This window comes from Dinoponera quadriceps, unplaced genomic scaffold (assembly GCF_001313825.1).
Source record: "Dinoponera quadriceps isolate SergipeBrazil2010 unplaced genomic scaffold, ASM131382v1 scaffold5809, whole genome shotgun sequence".
NCBI classification, from domain to species: Eukaryota; Metazoa; Arthropoda; class Insecta; order Hymenoptera; family Formicidae; genus Dinoponera; species Dinoponera quadriceps.
In genome coordinates, this window is record NW_014559826.1 from 90,611 (window position 1) to 108,098 (window position 17,488).

The 17,488-nt window shown below is 38.9% G+C and overlaps 2 protein-coding genes across 2 annotated transcripts; one reads left to right on the plus strand and one right to left on the minus strand.

Annotated features, from left to right (window-relative positions):
* The first annotated feature begins 7,216 nt into the window (after positions 1-7,216).
* On the plus strand, positions 7,217-10,753 carry LOC106750486 (kynurenine/alpha-aminoadipate aminotransferase, mitochondrial-like). Its single transcript, XM_014630861.1, has 8 exons — positions 7,217-7,389; positions 8,186-8,351; positions 8,523-8,709; positions 8,810-8,926; positions 9,065-9,388; positions 9,524-9,650; positions 9,787-9,995; positions 10,115-10,753. Exons 1-8 carry the CDS (start codon positions 7,323-7,325, stop codon positions 10,169-10,171), a joined length of 1,254 nt encoding a protein of 417 aa, XP_014486347.1. The 5' UTR covers positions 7,217-7,322; the 3' UTR covers positions 10,172-10,753.
* Positions 10,754-12,079: 1,326 nt separating this feature from the next.
* On the minus strand, positions 12,080-14,685 carry LOC106750481 (acyl-CoA Delta(11) desaturase-like). Its single transcript, XM_014630857.1, has 5 exons — positions 14,466-14,685; positions 13,967-14,097; positions 13,655-13,860; positions 12,839-13,021; positions 12,080-12,350 (listed from the first exon to the last, which is right to left on the minus strand). The coding sequence occupies exons 1-5, from the start codon at positions 14,683-14,685 to the stop codon at positions 12,080-12,082; spliced, it is 1,011 nt and encodes a 336-aa protein (XP_014486343.1).
* Between the last annotated feature and the right edge of the window lie 2,803 nt (positions 14,686-17,488).

The following is a 17,488-nucleotide window of genomic DNA, read 5'->3' on the forward strand; positions in this document are numbered from 1 at the left end:
TTTATCGTTGACGTGGGCAATTTATATGCGCCGTCTATTTTCGGTAAAAAAATAAAATGTAGTTCAACCAGACGAGCCATACCTCTCTCTGCATCTGGAGGCTTTCCCGCGTAAGCTAACATCACTGCCGGCGGGCCCCTCCCGGCACGTGACGGTAAGTGAATAAAACAACAGAAAATATCTGAAAAATACAGTAAAATATATACATAAAAACGAGATGAGAGCGCACGAGAACTACCTACCTATTGTTCTAGCCAGGAGTTTGTATAGTAGACGAATAAGACGAGGAAGGTATTATATCGGGGTAAGGAGAATTTAAGGGAAAAAAATAAACAAGATATAACGTAATAGGCGCCACTTACAGTGCCGCGACAGTACTTTTTAGATAGGTGTACATACACGTCGTGTGTTACGAAGCGTGTTACGTTGAGCCGTCATGTGTACGACGGTGACTCGCTTCCCCGATTGATAGGAAGGGGGCGAGATTATAACATCGTATTTACGCGAAGAGGAGACTTTATACTGCACTGGCTGCGTTCCAAAATTCGCCACCCCGATTCGGCGCTGGAGGCACGAATTCAACAAGCTGCAAGTACGAAGGGAAGAGAACGACGGGATCTAGAGAAAGAGAAAGGGTGACTATATGACTACAGACCCGTCGTGTAATTCCCTCTAGTAATTTATATACGGCTATCCGTTACTCTCGGCCATTAGGCGAATACGTCAACTTTTGCGAACCTCAGGCGTTAGGGAAGTTTCTTGGCGGCAAGAGGGAGCGAGAAAGAGCGAAGGGACGAAGGGATGTCCAAACTTCCAGAAATACACGTACGTTTGGGAAAAGTTTCATGATAAATAGAGGGAAACTCCTTAATTGGATATCGTATGCCTTATTGAATTACTATTACGTGCATGTACAAAAGTTACATTTTGCTTGAAAATTACGATAACATTATTGTGAAAAAAAAAAGGAGGTGGTCACAACGGGAGGCGAAGTTTTCGAACGCAGCTGGGAGATAAAGCAGAATTATTATAAACCGCGGGAGGTGCGCTTACTTACTTTACGCCGCGACACGCTGACGAATTCGTTCCGACTGCGTTCTTGCCGCTGCTGTTCGAAGACGTACGATGACATTGATGATTTCCGTGTATGTGACGCGGTGTCATCGTTGTTTCCCACTTCCGGATGACGCCTTGAGCGATTGGAAAGAGAGAGATCTATTCCGAGTTCCTTCGAGAATTCCACGGGAATACCGCGCGAATAGTAATTAGATCGCGGGTAACTTCGCACATTACTTTATATTTCTCAGTTCTACGCGTTCTTAGCGGCATCATCCCGGGGAACGAAGTTCTCAGTGGCGCACGACGTACAGCAGGTCGTACCGAAATCGCGCAAGGAGCTTGAAAAAACTCGCGAGTGCTGCCGAATTGCCAAATGTAACAATCAAACAGTGTCTAGTCGAAGTAACAAAAAAAAAAAAGAAAAACGCGAAGAAAAGAGAGAAAAAAAGAGAAATTCAAGAAGAACCGGGAATGATATATATATATATATATATATATATATATATATATATATACATACATATATATATATATGTGTGTATGTGAATGCGTGAGTGCGTGCCAAGTAGCTTAGCGCGACTTTAGACTGGATGTGAGGACTTTTTAGAGACTGTACACGAGTTCGTGTCGATTGATTTTAGCGTCTAACGTTCGTACAACTACGTGAAACCTTCTCTCGGTGCCTTTCTGCTGCACTTCTTCCATCGTCGTTTAGAGAAATATACACACACATACACACACACACACACACATTCTATTTCTCTATTCACCATCCTCACCGACTTTCTCCTTTCATCTCTTTCTCCTTTCTTTCTTCCTTCCTTCCTCATTCTGACTTCTCTTCACGAGTGTTTCCTCGCGACATCATCAGGATCCTAAATCCGTGCTGAAGTGAGGATCGCGCGTGTTCTTCGTCTTCTTCTTCCTTCGATTGATTCAATTATATGCTTCTTTGCTCCACTTTGACTCGGCTATCTAATTGATTTCTATTGCTGCTGCCCAATTCAATGGCTCTTTTCGCAAAAACCACAAACGACCACAAGATCTACGAGATAATGATTAACGTGGAAAGATTGTATTGCGCTTTTGTGTTACGAATTATTTCGGCAAACCGCTTCACGACATTTAATTCCCGTCTAATTGGGACAAAGTTATTGTGTCGTTGTATTGTTATAGTATCGTGCAGAAATCGTCGTTGAATTTCTCGCTGCATCTGATTTCTATGTCAGTGTTTTCTCAAAGCTTTCAAATATATATATATGTCTGGAGTAAAAAGAAGGAAAATCAGTAACCTCGCTATTCACGCGTAATTTAATAAGCGACGGTGCTCTCGACGAATTCTCGTCGCATTTTAGTACTTATATAATAAGCGATTGTTTACAATCCAAAACAGCGATTTGTTTGTTGTTTAATAAAAGAGAGACAGTATTTTGCGCTATGTTGAGGATATTTTCTAATCGTCAGATAGATGAAAAAAAAACGAAAAACCGCAGTGAAGCGGGCGCACGGAACTTCTCTCGTGTTTAACAATTATAGAAAGACCTTCGTACTTTTATAATTTTTCTACTCTTCAACACATTATATAGATACTTTAAGAGTAAGGAACTGTTATTAGAAGTCACACAGCGCCTAGACTCACTGAGCATTTTCGCTGTAGACAATTGTGTAATCTTCCCTAAACGCGAATCACTCATTTCGAAGTCATCGCATTCTCCCCTCCTTTGCGCATCGTCTTCTGTGTTTCTCTTCCTTCTTTCGTTGACTCGCGGTCCACTAGCGACAAAGTGCATTCACTGTGCCAAAAGTGAATATATATATATATATAAGTAAGCTGGCGAAAGTTTCTTGCGATTAAAAGTTTCTCTAACCTTCATCAGATCATATATTTTCAAAGTAATTGCATTCTTCTCTCTCTCTCTCTCTCTCTCTCTGTCGATCTTATAATAAACTTGTTAAATCACTCTTAGTAAATGTGTACAACTGACGGCAATTTTTCACATCAGTATCCCTCCTTTATAATTTTTGCAAAATTGAATATTTCATCTAGGTCCGAACTAATGAAATTAGGAGTATTCAAATCCACTATTATCGATAAACATTACTTCTTTGCTACCAAATAGTTTTTAATATACACATACGGTTGACGTGATTCCAAATATAATGCCAAAAACAATGGGAAATATAAACTGGCGCTTTGTCTCGGTCTTAGTGTTAAAAGATACTATATTCCCTTCTCATGCTCCACTATCTCTGTCTTTATGTATGTATGTAATTCGACGACAATCCGCATTTCTTATGCATCAACTGAACAATACACATTTTTATATACTGCAGATGATTATTTTTCAAGCTAAGCGAACATATTACATTCCCATGTTTTCATTTTATCTCCTATACCTAAGAAAGGTGAGATTCGACGTGGCATATTTGCGTAGTCGAATCCGAGGGGAAGAGCGTGAAGGCCAACGTTAACTATGCACGAAACATCATCGCTTCCGAATGTTTTGGACTTTTACGCTCCGTGACGTGCGGTTTTCGAATGGCGCAAGCGAAAAGTTTCCGTTGTATTACCTAATCCAGAGCTCAAAGGGGGCCCTCAGAAGCCGCAATTCTGACATTCGGCATTCGATTTGAGAGTCCGTGCGAACGTGTCGGCTAGTGGTGGAGAGAGAACGCGCGTATTACATATAAAATAAGCAGATACCCTGTTAATTGCGTTATCGTAGCGAAGAAGCGGAAACCGATTTGGTTCGGTAAACTAGCTCACGATAAACTAAACCAAAACAGTCGTTATAAGTGTTCCGTTTTGTAAATAATTCCATTATAATGCCGTATTAATTGCGAGGACGACACGGCGGATATTGACTTGAGGTCAGGTGCGAGACGAAGAGAAAAAAGAAACTTGTAATGAAGGGCAGTGTACAGAAACAACGGCCTCAAAATCGGTACGGAGATTTTTCGTGTCGACCGACACGACGGGACGACGACTCTACGCGAGAGTTTGTCAGCGATAACGACTTTTCTAATCTTGAGTTTCCTCCCGTTACTCCGATTATTCTATCATCACTGTTAGATTCACTCGGAACGTTGCTCGAGGCGTTTAGGAAGAACCGATTAAAACGGGTAGAGTCAGCACGAGGCGAACTTACATCGGACAAACAATATTAATACATTAGTGGTGTCAATAGCCGGGTACGCGAGCACCGTGGCCGATAAAATATAGACAGTACTTCCGAAATTAGCTTATGCGTATCAGTTGCAGTACGAGAAACAATAACAGATAGTAGATAGGTATTATCGGTCATTATTCGCGATTTTTCGTCTCCATTCCCGCTCATTACCGGATTAGTACTCGTGTATTCGGTTATTATTACCGGCTTGTTATCCGAGTACCCGGTTATTACTTGTATGCCCGGGTAAGTACTCGCGGGTACCCGAGTACAGAAACTGGCTCGTACTGACAGCACTATGACATATATATATATAACAAGCCCCGTTGTGTCGGTCGTCAGAACGAAATCCTAAAGCCGAACGTTCCGTTCGACGTCGATGGTTCTTTTTTACTCCAGATCGATCGAAAATCCACCCGCGCGCGCTTGGTCGATCGTTCGATATCGAATGGAGCGTTTATCGGGCAACACTATACGATAAGTTATCCGCAGCGTCACAGAAAAAATTGAAGTAAAGACGATGAAACAGTGACAGCATATACACTTACTGACATACATTACACACATATATATATATATATATANATATATAGTATACTATGTATATATATATATATATATATATATATACTTACACACACACACACACACATAACACGCACACGTACAAGATGTTAATAAATTGGAATAAATGTTACAAATATATTTCAAGGTTTCTGTTCTCCCTTTAACAGTGCCCTATCGATACTATTTAAAGGAACAGTAACTTACAAGCTTCAATTAGTCGTTTATCATTGTGCAAATTGTCGTTATTAATGATTTGCTGGTTATCATTTTCTTATCGTGTATCTATTTCATAAATATGATAAAACATTAAAGAAAAGATGGTACCGATTTGAGGAAATAAAAAGACGCCAAAACAAAATAAACGCAATGGAGAAATAATTATACTTATGTTATATTATGTATGAGTATTTTTATTTTATTTTATTTTTATTCGGGTGATAACATTCACAGCTGGAAGAAATCTCAGCTCAATCCGCAGAATGATAATCAAATCAGCAGAAGAGCCAGCTGAGCAGTAACTATTACCGTGCGCGATCATGGACATACACTAAGTTCTTTGGGAAATTCACGAATAGGCGAAAGTCGAATTTGTTCAGGCAGTTTGGTAAGTTGTCATCATTGTGCTCACAATTTTCAACTATTTTGTAATCTTTTATATTCATGAGATTTTCGGTGAAAAATCAAAGCTATGATATTAACGAACAAGAGGCACGAAAGATATCTTGTGTGAATTTATGATGAAACGTACTTGTGATAATCAGAATAATACACTTTTGTCGAGAGTTTAACGATGTAAGTTAGATTAGATTGAGTGAGATTTTGATTCTAATCTATTGAATTAAATCGTAGTGTTACATTATATTCTAATTTTCTGACTTATTTATTTAAATTAGTCGAGGTGGAATTATCGATCCGGAAATCCGAAATCTTAGCCGCTGGTTTCTCAAACCAATCTCAACTGCTGCGTTTCCTATGAAAGATATGTCTGTGACATATGGATACGGTGTCTCGTTTAATCTCACCAGGCCAGAATTACAGGCTACAGCAGGTTGCAATATATGCCTTCGTAAGGGTGAGTAATATTAATAAATCGGTATATAACTAATCCAGGAGTCGAGGCAGTAATATCTTTGCTGATGTTTGGAAATAGAACCGAAGTATTGAAAATACCGCCTCAATATATCTGAATTATGTTTCTTTACAGATGTATTGTTATTTTGCGTTATATTTATTTTGTTCACGTTAAAGCCATTATTGGAAAAATGGCAGGAAACATTGTATACACGTCAGTAGGAAGTATTGCAACTTAGTAAGTGTTCTTCATTGCGTTATCAGTCTTGCAACTGTCACAAGACTTTTTGTTGAACGTTACTAGGCGGAGCTCTCGAGCTGTTGATGACATACATACTTACAAATACTCACACACATGCTCGTGTGCGCACATATGCACATACGCACCCGCATATACACACGTGTACACACATATGATACGTTAATAAACGTTACGATTATATTTCAAGATTTCTGCATTTTTTTTTTTTTGAACGGTGTTTATTTAAGCGTTCAAGGAAAAAGTAATCTGCAAATTTCAATTATTCGTTCATCATACGCAAATTGTCGTAACTAACGATTTATAACGTGTACGATTTATAACTAACGATTTATAACGTGTTGGAAAAGGCTTTTTTATCGTACATATGATAAATAATTAGAGAAAATGGTATCGATTTTAAGAAAGATGCTAAAACAAACACAAGAGTAATGAAGAAAATAAGATAAACACAAATTCCACGAATTTTTTTTTTTTTCTATAAGCGGTTAATCTTATTTTTCATCCTTTGCAAATGTCATAATCCTGGTGTTATGAAAAAATTAGTCATGTTCTGCATATATCTCGTAAGATTACGCTCTTGTCTCGACTTTTATATATTCGCCTTTGATAAACCATATATGTTTCCGTATGCTTTGGTTCTTTTAGATGAAACGCAGAGTATCGCTGCAACTGTTGTACGAATGTTGAATAAGCTGAGTGGAAATGGTGCATTTGTTATCGGATATAATGCTATAATTTTCTATTGTAATCATCTCGAATGATACTCTACAATTTTTTTACCATATTATGCTATATACACAGTGTTATATAAAAAAAATACCATATAAATTTATTATCAAGTTCATTTATTGCTGGACGGCCTTATCTTATACACACAAAGCTGTTTTTCGCATTGAATAGTTGACATACTCGCGAACGTCTCGTGTAAATATCTTGAATTGCATACTGGAAGAGATAATTTACGCGACTTTATCGAGTCTTCATTCCAGCAAGTCAAACACATCTTTATCTCAAAAGACTGATAAATGCAAGGTGTTTTTTTTACACGCTTATCACAAAGTAAGTGGGTTTATCAAAGGCGATTTTAACAACATCCATGATTAATTCTGACTACTCGCGGAATAACAGTCATAGATAAAAGAGCTCTCAGAAGAAGAGCAAGCAGTGTCGTGACAGTATTACTATATGCGATCATGGATTATACCAAGTTCTTCGCGAAAGTTACGAGCAGGAGGAGATCGAATTTCATCAGAAAGATATGTAAGTTGATATTAAACTCGCAATTTTTAACCATTTTGCAATCACGAAGCTCTCAGTGAAAAGTTAAAGTTGAAATATTAACGAACGAGAGACGCAAAAATGTTTTTGTGTGAATTTATAATAAAAGACATTACTTAATAATATCAATAAACGACTATTCAACAATTACGTCATACTATGAGGAGGAAAGCTTGCGTGGTGGTCTGTGAGTGATAGTAGGAAGTTTATGATAGTAGAGAAGAAGGAAGTGTAAAGATCATGAAACGTCACATTAATGGTGTAATGGTGTAATTATAGATGCACGTTATCCATTTTATTTGCATTCGTACCATATTTCGTTATATCTGTGGAAAATATTTAAGTTTCAACATACTTTTGTGTTAATAATCAAGATGTTTAATTATTTAAAATAGAAAAATGAAATATTTATTAAAAAATTATTTATTATATTTGTACCTTTAAAAGCACAAGTTATTAATTAAAATTATAAAATAAAGTAATTAATTTGTTATTACATGCTACATACTTGGTGACGAAATTATATAATGAAAAGGAGGGGGTGGAGGGAGAAGAAATATTCAGATTTAGCGTGTTGTAATTGTTGAATGCATTTTTCGTTGAAGACTTAACGATGTAGATCAGATTAGATTCAACGAGATCTTAAATCTAACTTAAATTAGATTGATTAGATTGAATTGAATTTAATCTAAATTACAGTAGATGAGATTAATTGAATTAAATCACAGTGTGATTAAATTATAGATTTTAATTTTTTGACTTATTTCACTCAAATTAGTCGAAGTGCAATCATTGGTGAAGGATCCCATAATCTTAGCCGGTGGTCTGCCAAACACGGCCACATTTCCTATCAAAGATTTATCTGTGACGTATGAAGATGGTATCTCGTTGAATCTTACCAAGTCAGAATTGGACACAGCATTGCAATATATGCCTTCGCAGGGGTGAGTAGCATTAACAAACCGGTATATAACTAATTCAGGAGCCAAGATGATAACATCTTTGCTGGTGTTTGCGAACAGCGTATTAAAGATACCGTTTCAATGCATCCGAATTATGTTCCTCCATGGGTATATTGTTATTTCGTGTTATTCATTTGTTCTTTTTTATCTAAGTTATAAGCCATTATTGGAAAAGTGGCGCGAGTTCCAGAAAACATGGCATACACCGCAGCGAAAAGATTGGGACGTCGCGTTCACCAGCGGTGCTATGGACGCTTGCAGTAAAGTCTTCGAGATGATTATCGACGAAGATGAACCGATTATGCTACAAATACCAACATACGTTGGGATAACTGGAGCGGTAAGTTGTAATTAAAATAATAATATCACGTTACAGATGCGACGGCTGGCCATTCGGCAAATGATTCTCTATCAATTCTTTTCCTTCACTTGCACGACAGCTACGATCGTTGCAACCGGACATTATAGAGATCTCTCAAGATGCCGATGGAATAATTCCCGAGCAAATCGTTAAAGAATGCGAGCAGCGACGTATGAATAATAAACAGATGCCAAAAGTGAGTTAAAAAATTCGCAGATGCTAAAAAGAGTACCGATATTCTTTTCGAAGCCACATTCCTCAATTTTCCACGTGATTGCGCTTTAACATCGCTTTCTTTCATCGGGGAAGAGTACAAGCCATTGAATGTTTCCAGTTACTTTACGTTAATCCAACGGGGGCGAATCCGACAGGCACCATTTTATCGGAGAACCGGCGAAGGAAAATATACGAATTGGCGCAGAAATACAATTTCCTGATAGTCGAGGACGATCCCTATTGCTTCGTTCACTTCTTGAATAAGCAGCCCACCTCGTTCTTTTCCCTCGACACTGACGGTCGCGTAATCCGATTGGACACGTTCAGCAAATTTATTAGCTCCGGTCTTCGTATGGGTATCGTGACCGCGCATAAAAACATCGTGGACAAGATTGTCATTCATATGGAAAATTCTTCCCTGCACTCGCCGGCTATATCCCAAGTAAGATTTCTTTTCTTAATTTGATTCATTTGAGTGCGACGGTGCAGATGACATCGAAAATGATGCGATCGCGATAAACAAATTTGAGAGAGCGGAAAAGAATTTTGACGATACTCCATACTTTGCTGATTGCAGGTATTAATTTATAAACTATTCGAGATTTGGGAACCGCACAGATTCGAGGAACATTTCAAGAACATCCAAAGATTCTACCGCGAACGACGTGATGCGATGCTGGCATCGGCTAAGAAATACCTCACTGGTATTTTCAATAATTATACGAGACAACAATGATATTGACATTTTATTGTGAACTTAAATAGATTATAAATTCTTCCAATGTACTCAAAAACACACTTAAAAAATGGCTTTATATACTGAATCGATTTTAATTTTAGGTCTGGCAGAATGGAATGTACCGCAAGGTGGAATGTTTCTTTGGTTAAAAATAACGGCAACGGATAACACAATGGATTTAGTCACGAATAAGTGCTTACTTAACGGTGTTTTTGTTCTTCCTGGAAACATTTTCTATTATGATACTGAAAAACTCACTAGTTATTTAAGATTAAGCTATAGTTATGCGTCCAGCGAAGAAATGGACAAGGTAAATTTATACTGAAACTTAATAATATTGCCATTATTTCTAATAAGAATAGCACATGCTTATTACGCGCATACACGTATTATGAAATCGTTACATCGATATTTTTTATCGATTTTCAGGGACTATCTATAATGGCCGATATAATACGCGAAGAAATAGCGAAGAAAGTGAAGTGAAGTGGGGTGAAACTTAACTCTTCGAATACCATGCCATCACCACAGCGGCTTCTTTTTAAAAGATTTTCTGGGACAACTGGCTAATTGTAGTGGCCTTTCCTTAAGCGATTTTCCGGGGCGATACTTTTACAGCGATTCTTACGATTACAGCGATTCTTTTCTTTATCTCACGTTCAAAGCCGCTAGATATCTTGCCAAGAAATGTCAGAGAAACATGTATTCAATTACTTTATCTGCACGTGTGGCATTGAAAGATTTGTAGAAGGCACATATATTACACATATAATCGCCGAAAATTTACACTCGAGAAACACTACAATCTCGCGATGGTGCATTGATAACTTTAAAAAAATTTTATCACTCGCACATTAGCTACTGCTTTATATTATATCATATTAACATAGATTCAACGAATTGCATAGTACAAAACAATGAAAAGGTCGCGACACTCATTCATCGCGTTGCACGGCGAAGCAGCGCGTACAGCAATATAGCTTTTCGTACAGTTCTGTGGTAACCAGAGGATTAATTATACAAGGCAATTGTTATTATATATATACATACATATTATATGTGAGAGAATTGCAGTCTTGTATCATTTATTTTACGTCTTTTTTGGTTTTTATGTTTTTATATATGTTTATATATATGTTTGAGAAAATCAAAGATGTAACGAAAAGAATTACAGATAAAGACTGGGATTATCAAGTGTATCAAATGCTATTTATGTACATATTTCCCTTGAATTTTCTTGTAACATAATCAGCTTTTTTTTTCGGAATACATCTTCAGTCATGAATCAAACTTGGCCGAAACTCAAATTCCATTTAGCCGAGATTCAAACCCGTTAACCGTTACAAGTCTTCCCGTGACACCGCTGGATGGCGCCAGACCAGTTCATCAGTGGCAACAACTGGTCTAGTAGATCAGCTACTCTATCCAAGTGTAACTCCAAGATCTCCGCTACGAGTCGCCACCATTTCTATCGAGTTGAGGTCGTAGTGCGGCTCAACAGCAGGTCAAACGGATTTTCACTTTGCAGGTAGTACGACTCTTTCTCCTTTTCAACTGTAGATTCATAAAAACCACCAAAAATATCATTAATAATAATTTATTACATATATGTGTTATAAGAAGATAAAACGACAATCGATTGTTTTCATCACTTTCAAGGTATAACGGATTATTCAAACGTCGATTCTTTTCTCCGATATCACCTACATTTACTCAGTTAATAACTTGAATTTGCTCAAAGGATAAGATAAGAATATTGCATTATTAGTTAACAGGGAACCATAATTCAAATGTTTACATATATAATCAGCTTAAAAATATTGCGTTGGTATATATAATACTCGTAAATTTTCATTCTCTGCAAAACTTACATTGATATGAAGAAATCACCATTTTTTTTACTATTATATTCTTATCTCTGAAATATATTTATGATTTAAGTTATATTTTTTCTTAAATGCTCGGGACTCTCGGGCCCACGTTGAGGAAAAATCAATGAACCAAGCCGAGTGAAATCAGTGTCTGTAATTAAGGCAACCGCCGGCAACACGCGCGTATCAATGCATGTGTACACCGCAATCACCAAATCCTATTATCTCGTTAATGTTGTGGAACGCGAATAAATAGAACGTGCGATCGGCTCATCGGGTGCGCATTATCATCATTAATCGAGCAACGCATCTACATCCCACACGTGCGTAGCGTTCGTTGCGAACCGTTTTACGTTTCTTTCCTACGTCCTAAATTCTTAACGGAAATGTGCGCAGGGAACACTCGTGGCGGTCGCATTTACAGAAACATCAGAATGATCCAAATATGACCGTTGCTCTGACAAAAATAGATAAATGTTTGTAATGTCCCCGCATAAGATGAATATGATCTTTAATCTCGGAGTTACCCGCCAACTCGCGGCTGGCGTTTCGTCGCAGGACACGGCGTGCCGTCGCCTTTGTCCGTGCAGAACCTGTTGACGATCTCGTCGTTCGGTGTCTTCAGATCGTACGCCCATCCCAACCAAGCCATCAAATTGATAAAGTGGGTCGTCAGATTGAGGCGGCCGTACTCCGAGGCCCTATAGTCCCAGGGGAAGCAGTGATGATAATTGTGCCAACCCTCGCCGATGGAGAAGACGGACACCGCGTAGTTTTCCGTCGCCTCGATACTCCTGAAACAAGAAGAAAGAGACGGAAGTTTTGCTGCTTGATCTGGTCGAAGCTATGCGGACTAATTTGTATCGGAATATCAAGCGGAACAGTACGCAGATTTCATCCGTTAAAGCGCTTTCGTGTAAAATTGACCGGTGACTGGAAAAATCAACGGTGCAAGTTGAGGAGTGTTAGTTACTCTTCCGTCTTTCGAGTACGTTTTCCATTCAAAATTCAATTCATCCGATCCCAATTTCTTGGTCCGACCGAGCCTCTTCTTTCAGTGTCAGTATGTGTGTGTGTGTGTGCTTTTTGAATTACTATACATCGATTTTTCCCTTGCGAAAATTGATGCACAGACATTACAATTCCGTTTGAAATTCACGGATGGGAAAGAGAGCTTTCTCTCGCGTCGAGTCTCGATACTTTCCTATTTCTATTTAAGCACGATCCGAACGCTGACCGACTTCCGACGGGTAATCCTGCAAACACGAACCCGAGAGATTACCTGTTGTACGGTCGATTGCCGAATATGTGAGCGACACTGTTGACGGAAAAGGTCGCATTCAATAGCCATATGTAGCGGATGAACATGCCGCCTATGCTTATCGTCCAGGTTTCGTTCCACGCGTAGACCGGTATCATAGGCGGCAAAATGAAGCACAACGGTAGCATAATCGCCTCGTAATACCTGCGACAAAGCACCCGTACTTAGGTGGTGTTTGCGTTCCTCTGTTACATCTCGCAAGTCGACCTGATTGCATCGATCAAAATAACGACGCAAATTACGACACGCGCGCTCAATTCCGTTCGCCGACCGACAGATTTGTTCGTGGTTTGCCTGTCTCTCTTTCGTAAACTGAATTTGCTTAATGCTTCTTATTCCGAAGCAAGGATGTCACGTTGCTTTGTTATTTCAGGCTCTTTGATAATTACGAAACGATCCGCGATATCATTACGATTGCGACTGGCTTGAATTAACGGGCCGAGTGAGACCATGAATAGCGTCTGATGTATGCTGACAGATTCAGACAGAGCTGATGAAATTCGCAATCATTACAAGTTGACTATTCAACTGTTCGTATTACGATACCATTACCGATCCATCCGGGTATCTCGGGTGTATCTCGCCCGGTACTCAAGTATTCGAATCTTTCCGAAATTATACATTATCTCCGAATATCCGGTTGTTGATTCTTATTATTTATTTGTATTTGCCTTTTAAATAGTTTCACATATAAAAATATTCCGATAACTTCAACAAAATATAGATACCTCTAATGTTGAGTTTAATGATAATTCAATTGAGAAATATTGAACTCACTTGTCAACGAAACGTATGACAGGATCGGCTAATATATCGCTCATGTCCACATGTTTACCGTACTCCTTGACCGCTGGATGATGCTTCATCATCAACCAGCCAACGTGAGAGAAGAAAAAACCGCGTTTAGCGTTATGCGGATCCGCGGAGGTGTCCGTATATCTGTGATGGGTTCGATGGACGCGTATCCATTTATATAGATGGGTCTGCAAAGAAATAATAATCCTCTCTCCAACAATGACGGCTAATTAAAAAATATTACCACACTAGTTACTATTGTACAATCACAGTGGCGATATTTCAGGATCTTACCATGCCGGCCATGCAGTAGAGAAATACGAGTAATATTTTGAGTGGTAGTTTGGCGCTGTAGCTTCTGTGCGCCCAAAGGCGGTGTGCGCCTGCTGTTATGCCGATACCGGCCAAATGTCCGTTTATTGCATCTAAACGCGAAAAATCAAACGATACTGAGGTCAACTTGGTATTAGATTCTTTCCAATGAACACGATATGTATTGGAGGAGATGCGAAGCTAGTTTGCGAAACTTTCTGAGCGTAGATTTCACTTTATTAAATGTTATATTAATTTTTTACATAACATTTGTGAAACTTTCCAACATATTTACTTTGTGTTAAATTAACATGGAAATTTCAATGGACGTTTGGGACATGTAAATTTAACACATTTCTTATTGTGTGTTTAATAGAATAGAATAATTTCTTTTCCTAGTTCATATAATTCAGAATATTATATACATATCGCCGAAGAGAATTGTAGTTAAAAATTAATTGGCAGAATGATGAATACATACAATATATCCAGGTCCAAAATTTGGCATCCTGATAATACTTGGCGAACATATAGAGGGACGCAACATGCAGTACGGCGATACCAATGATGTTGCGCCAAATTAATGGCTGTTTCGCCGGTATATGCTCTTTCGGCGGTTGATGCAGGATCGTATCATTTGCTGTCTGCGCTGATTTCCGGTCTTTACCATCTTCGTATTCGGTAATCGTCGAACTGTACATTGCTGAAGTAACATTTTTGTAGCTGCAGTAGTACCTTGCTCCGTTTATTTCATCCGCGCCGGTACGGTCCATTCTATTTGTCACAAGCGTGGAGACATATATAATACATCTCGGTGAGAGACTTTCGAAAAAATTCACGCTATCTCGAGAGAAACTACCGTGATAAATCGTGGTTCACAGTCTATTTGCCACGTCTTGTTGCGAGCGCGCATAGCCCGCTCTAGTTATAATTTGCTTGATTTTTCCGGACTCGAGCACCGTTATATTTCACGTTTAAATTTTTCTACATTAATCTAGAATGTAGATCGAACGCTGAAGGGGATAGAACGGGATAGAGATCGTAACTTTTCATCACGGGTTCGCTTGTTTTTCACGCGAGCGGATCAAACGATACAAATCGTCGGAAAGGTAAGAGCTTTCATTACGTTCCATTACGATTTTGTTAGATAGCGTTTATTATTATTATTTGCGAAAATTACACCGTGAACGAACGATTTGGGCAGGGAAGTTTTTGTGTCAGGTCTCCGGCAATCTCGTATTAACAAGCAAGCCATTGTAACTGCCGTTTCGACGACGCCCGATGTAATTATTCGCATTAGGCGACCGTTCAAATCAGCGGCGAGATGCTTCCCGTTACTCGTCAGCATGATCGGAACGCATTTTCCCGCTTGCGTGTGTGGGCGTTCCGCATTGGCGAGTTAAGTAAAACAAACAATAAATCTAGCATTCTCTCTCTCTCTCTCTATCTGAACGAAGTGAGTGAACCTCGGCATTCCCACCTTTTCCTCGCCTAGTCCGCCGCAAGTTCTTTGCCAAAGTGATCGTGCAACCGGTTTACTTCTCGTTAGCGTGAATCATCGGCATGCGTTTGACCGAATTCACTGCGAAAGTAAGAATGAATTATGAGTTAAATGTGCTACGTGTTGTGATGCTCTTATTGGTGTTTCAATACAGAGGTGCGTTTCTCTCGTTCCACGTGAAACGATCGCGACGATATGGACGATGTATGACAAGGAAATATACAACACATAAATTGTGATTTCGGCAAAACTCTCGAAGCGTCTTCTCAAACACAAGCAAAATCAACGTGAACGAACGATTTGGGCAGGGAACGAACGATTTGGGAGCCAATGCGGAACGCCCGCACACGCAAGCGGGAAAATGCGTTCCGATCATGCTGACGAGTAACGGGAAGCATCTCGCCGCTGATTTGAACGGTCGCCTAATGCGAATAATTACATCGGGCGTCGTCGAAACGGCAGTTACAATGGCTTGCTTGTTAATACGAGATTGCCGGAGACCTGACACAAAAACTTCCCTGCCCAAATCGTTCGTTCACGGTGTAATTTTCGCAAATAATAATAATAAACGCNACGTGTTTTCCTTTTGAGAGAAAAGTTATTACGTTGAACCAGATAAATACCGAGAAACGACTATTTTCTCATTGAAATAATTTCTACTAGCTTCTTTTTCTACTTATATTTAATGTAATTTAATTCGTATAATTACATTAAACTAGCGATAATGGGCGGTAGCGACAACGATTCGATAATGTTTCCGTGCGCGAAATCCATTTAGAGATTGATCGGCGACTGACGCCGACTTTCACTCTCGCCTAGTCCGCCGCGTGAGTCGCTTCGATCTTGCGAAACAAATCTTTTCTTCCTCCCTCTCTCTCTCTCTCTCTTGTATCGTATTCTTTCTTTAAATTATACTAGAAATTATTTGTTTCGCGAGATAGTGTTCGCAACAAATCTCGAACGATTCTTTATTTACTGCCTATAATTAATATCCATAACTTTCTTTATATATATATATATATATATATATATATATATTTCATTACATCATTGCTAAGTAAATGTTTATAATAAAATATTAAATATTAAAATTAAATATTTAATTATTAAAATATTAAATGTCAAATATTTATAATAAAAATTCTCGGCCTGTAACTGGCGTCCTGCACGCGATAAATTTATACACGTATTAAAAATCTAACTTCTAAATGTTTGCCCTTCGCGACGTATTTTTTCATACCAGTTTACAATTACCGTTTGCTCTTACGGATAACACACGCGTCGCGAGTCGAAAGTCCGTGTGTGACAATGAATTGCAAACCAATTCGGCCGATTAAATGACCGCCTGTGGAAACGTCGTTGTGACGCATGCATTTTTATTCGAATGAAGACAATTTGTTATAACAGCTACGTATTCAGTTACCGATCGATAGAAACTCGATTTGAAGTGCACGGTGAAAGTGCGCGTACGAAAACGTAAAATAAAATCTCGTCGCCGATTATTCACACGCTTCCTGCGGATCATTATATACGGGTATTCGTTATGCAACTCGGCTCTCAACGTGTTGCCATTCAGTACTGTAATCACGATTTAATCGCACAGCTGGTAACAAGTGTCCTATCAATTCCAATTAAAACGCTTACAGAGCTCCTTTTCGCAATGACGTCGCGAAACGGCAAGTGCAGAATCTGGGAAGTTTTCGGTTGTTTGTTAACATTCACTGATATTCATTTGCGTTTTATTACAGTTTTGCCGGCTACGGAACCGCTATTATGAGATTCTCGCGCGTAGAATGCAAGAACACTCCGAATGGATTCTTCTAGATGCTTGTCGTGATCCCGGGAGGGTCGCTGGTATCGGAGAGAAACGCTTATCAGTCCGATAATATTAGCCCTTTTATTAAAGGCGAGTGAGCGACGAAGTATCGAATTCGCACAGCATCCCCGTTCTCACAGGACCGCTGCTCTCTGCCTCGACTTTTTCCGCCGGAATTTAACCTTTG

Bases quoted from the DNA above. Each gene is read 5' to 3' on its own strand.
- LOC106750486 (XM_014630861.1), top strand. From the start codon at position 7,323: ATGGATTATACCAAGTTCTTCGCGAAAGTTACGAGCAGGAGGAGATCG. The intron at 7,390-8,185 runs GTAAGTTGATAT...CACTCAAATTAG, and splicing joins GAATTTCATCAGAAAGATAT to TCGAAGTGCAATCATTGGTG. The intron at 8,352-8,522 runs GTGAGTAGCATT...TTTTTATCTAAG, and splicing joins CAATATATGCCTTCGCAGGG to TTATAAGCCATTATTGGAAA.
- LOC106750481 (XM_014630857.1), bottom strand. From the start codon at position 14,685: ATGTACAGTTCGACGATTACCGAATACGAAGATGGTAAAGACCGGAAA. The intron at 14,098-14,465 runs GTATGTATTCAT...TTTCGCGTTTAG, and splicing joins ATTTTGGACCTGGATATATT to ATGCAATAAACGGACATTTG. The intron at 13,861-13,966 runs GTAAGATCCTGA...ATTTCTTTGCAG, and splicing joins TCTACTGCATGGCCGGCATG to ACCCATCTATATAAATGGAT.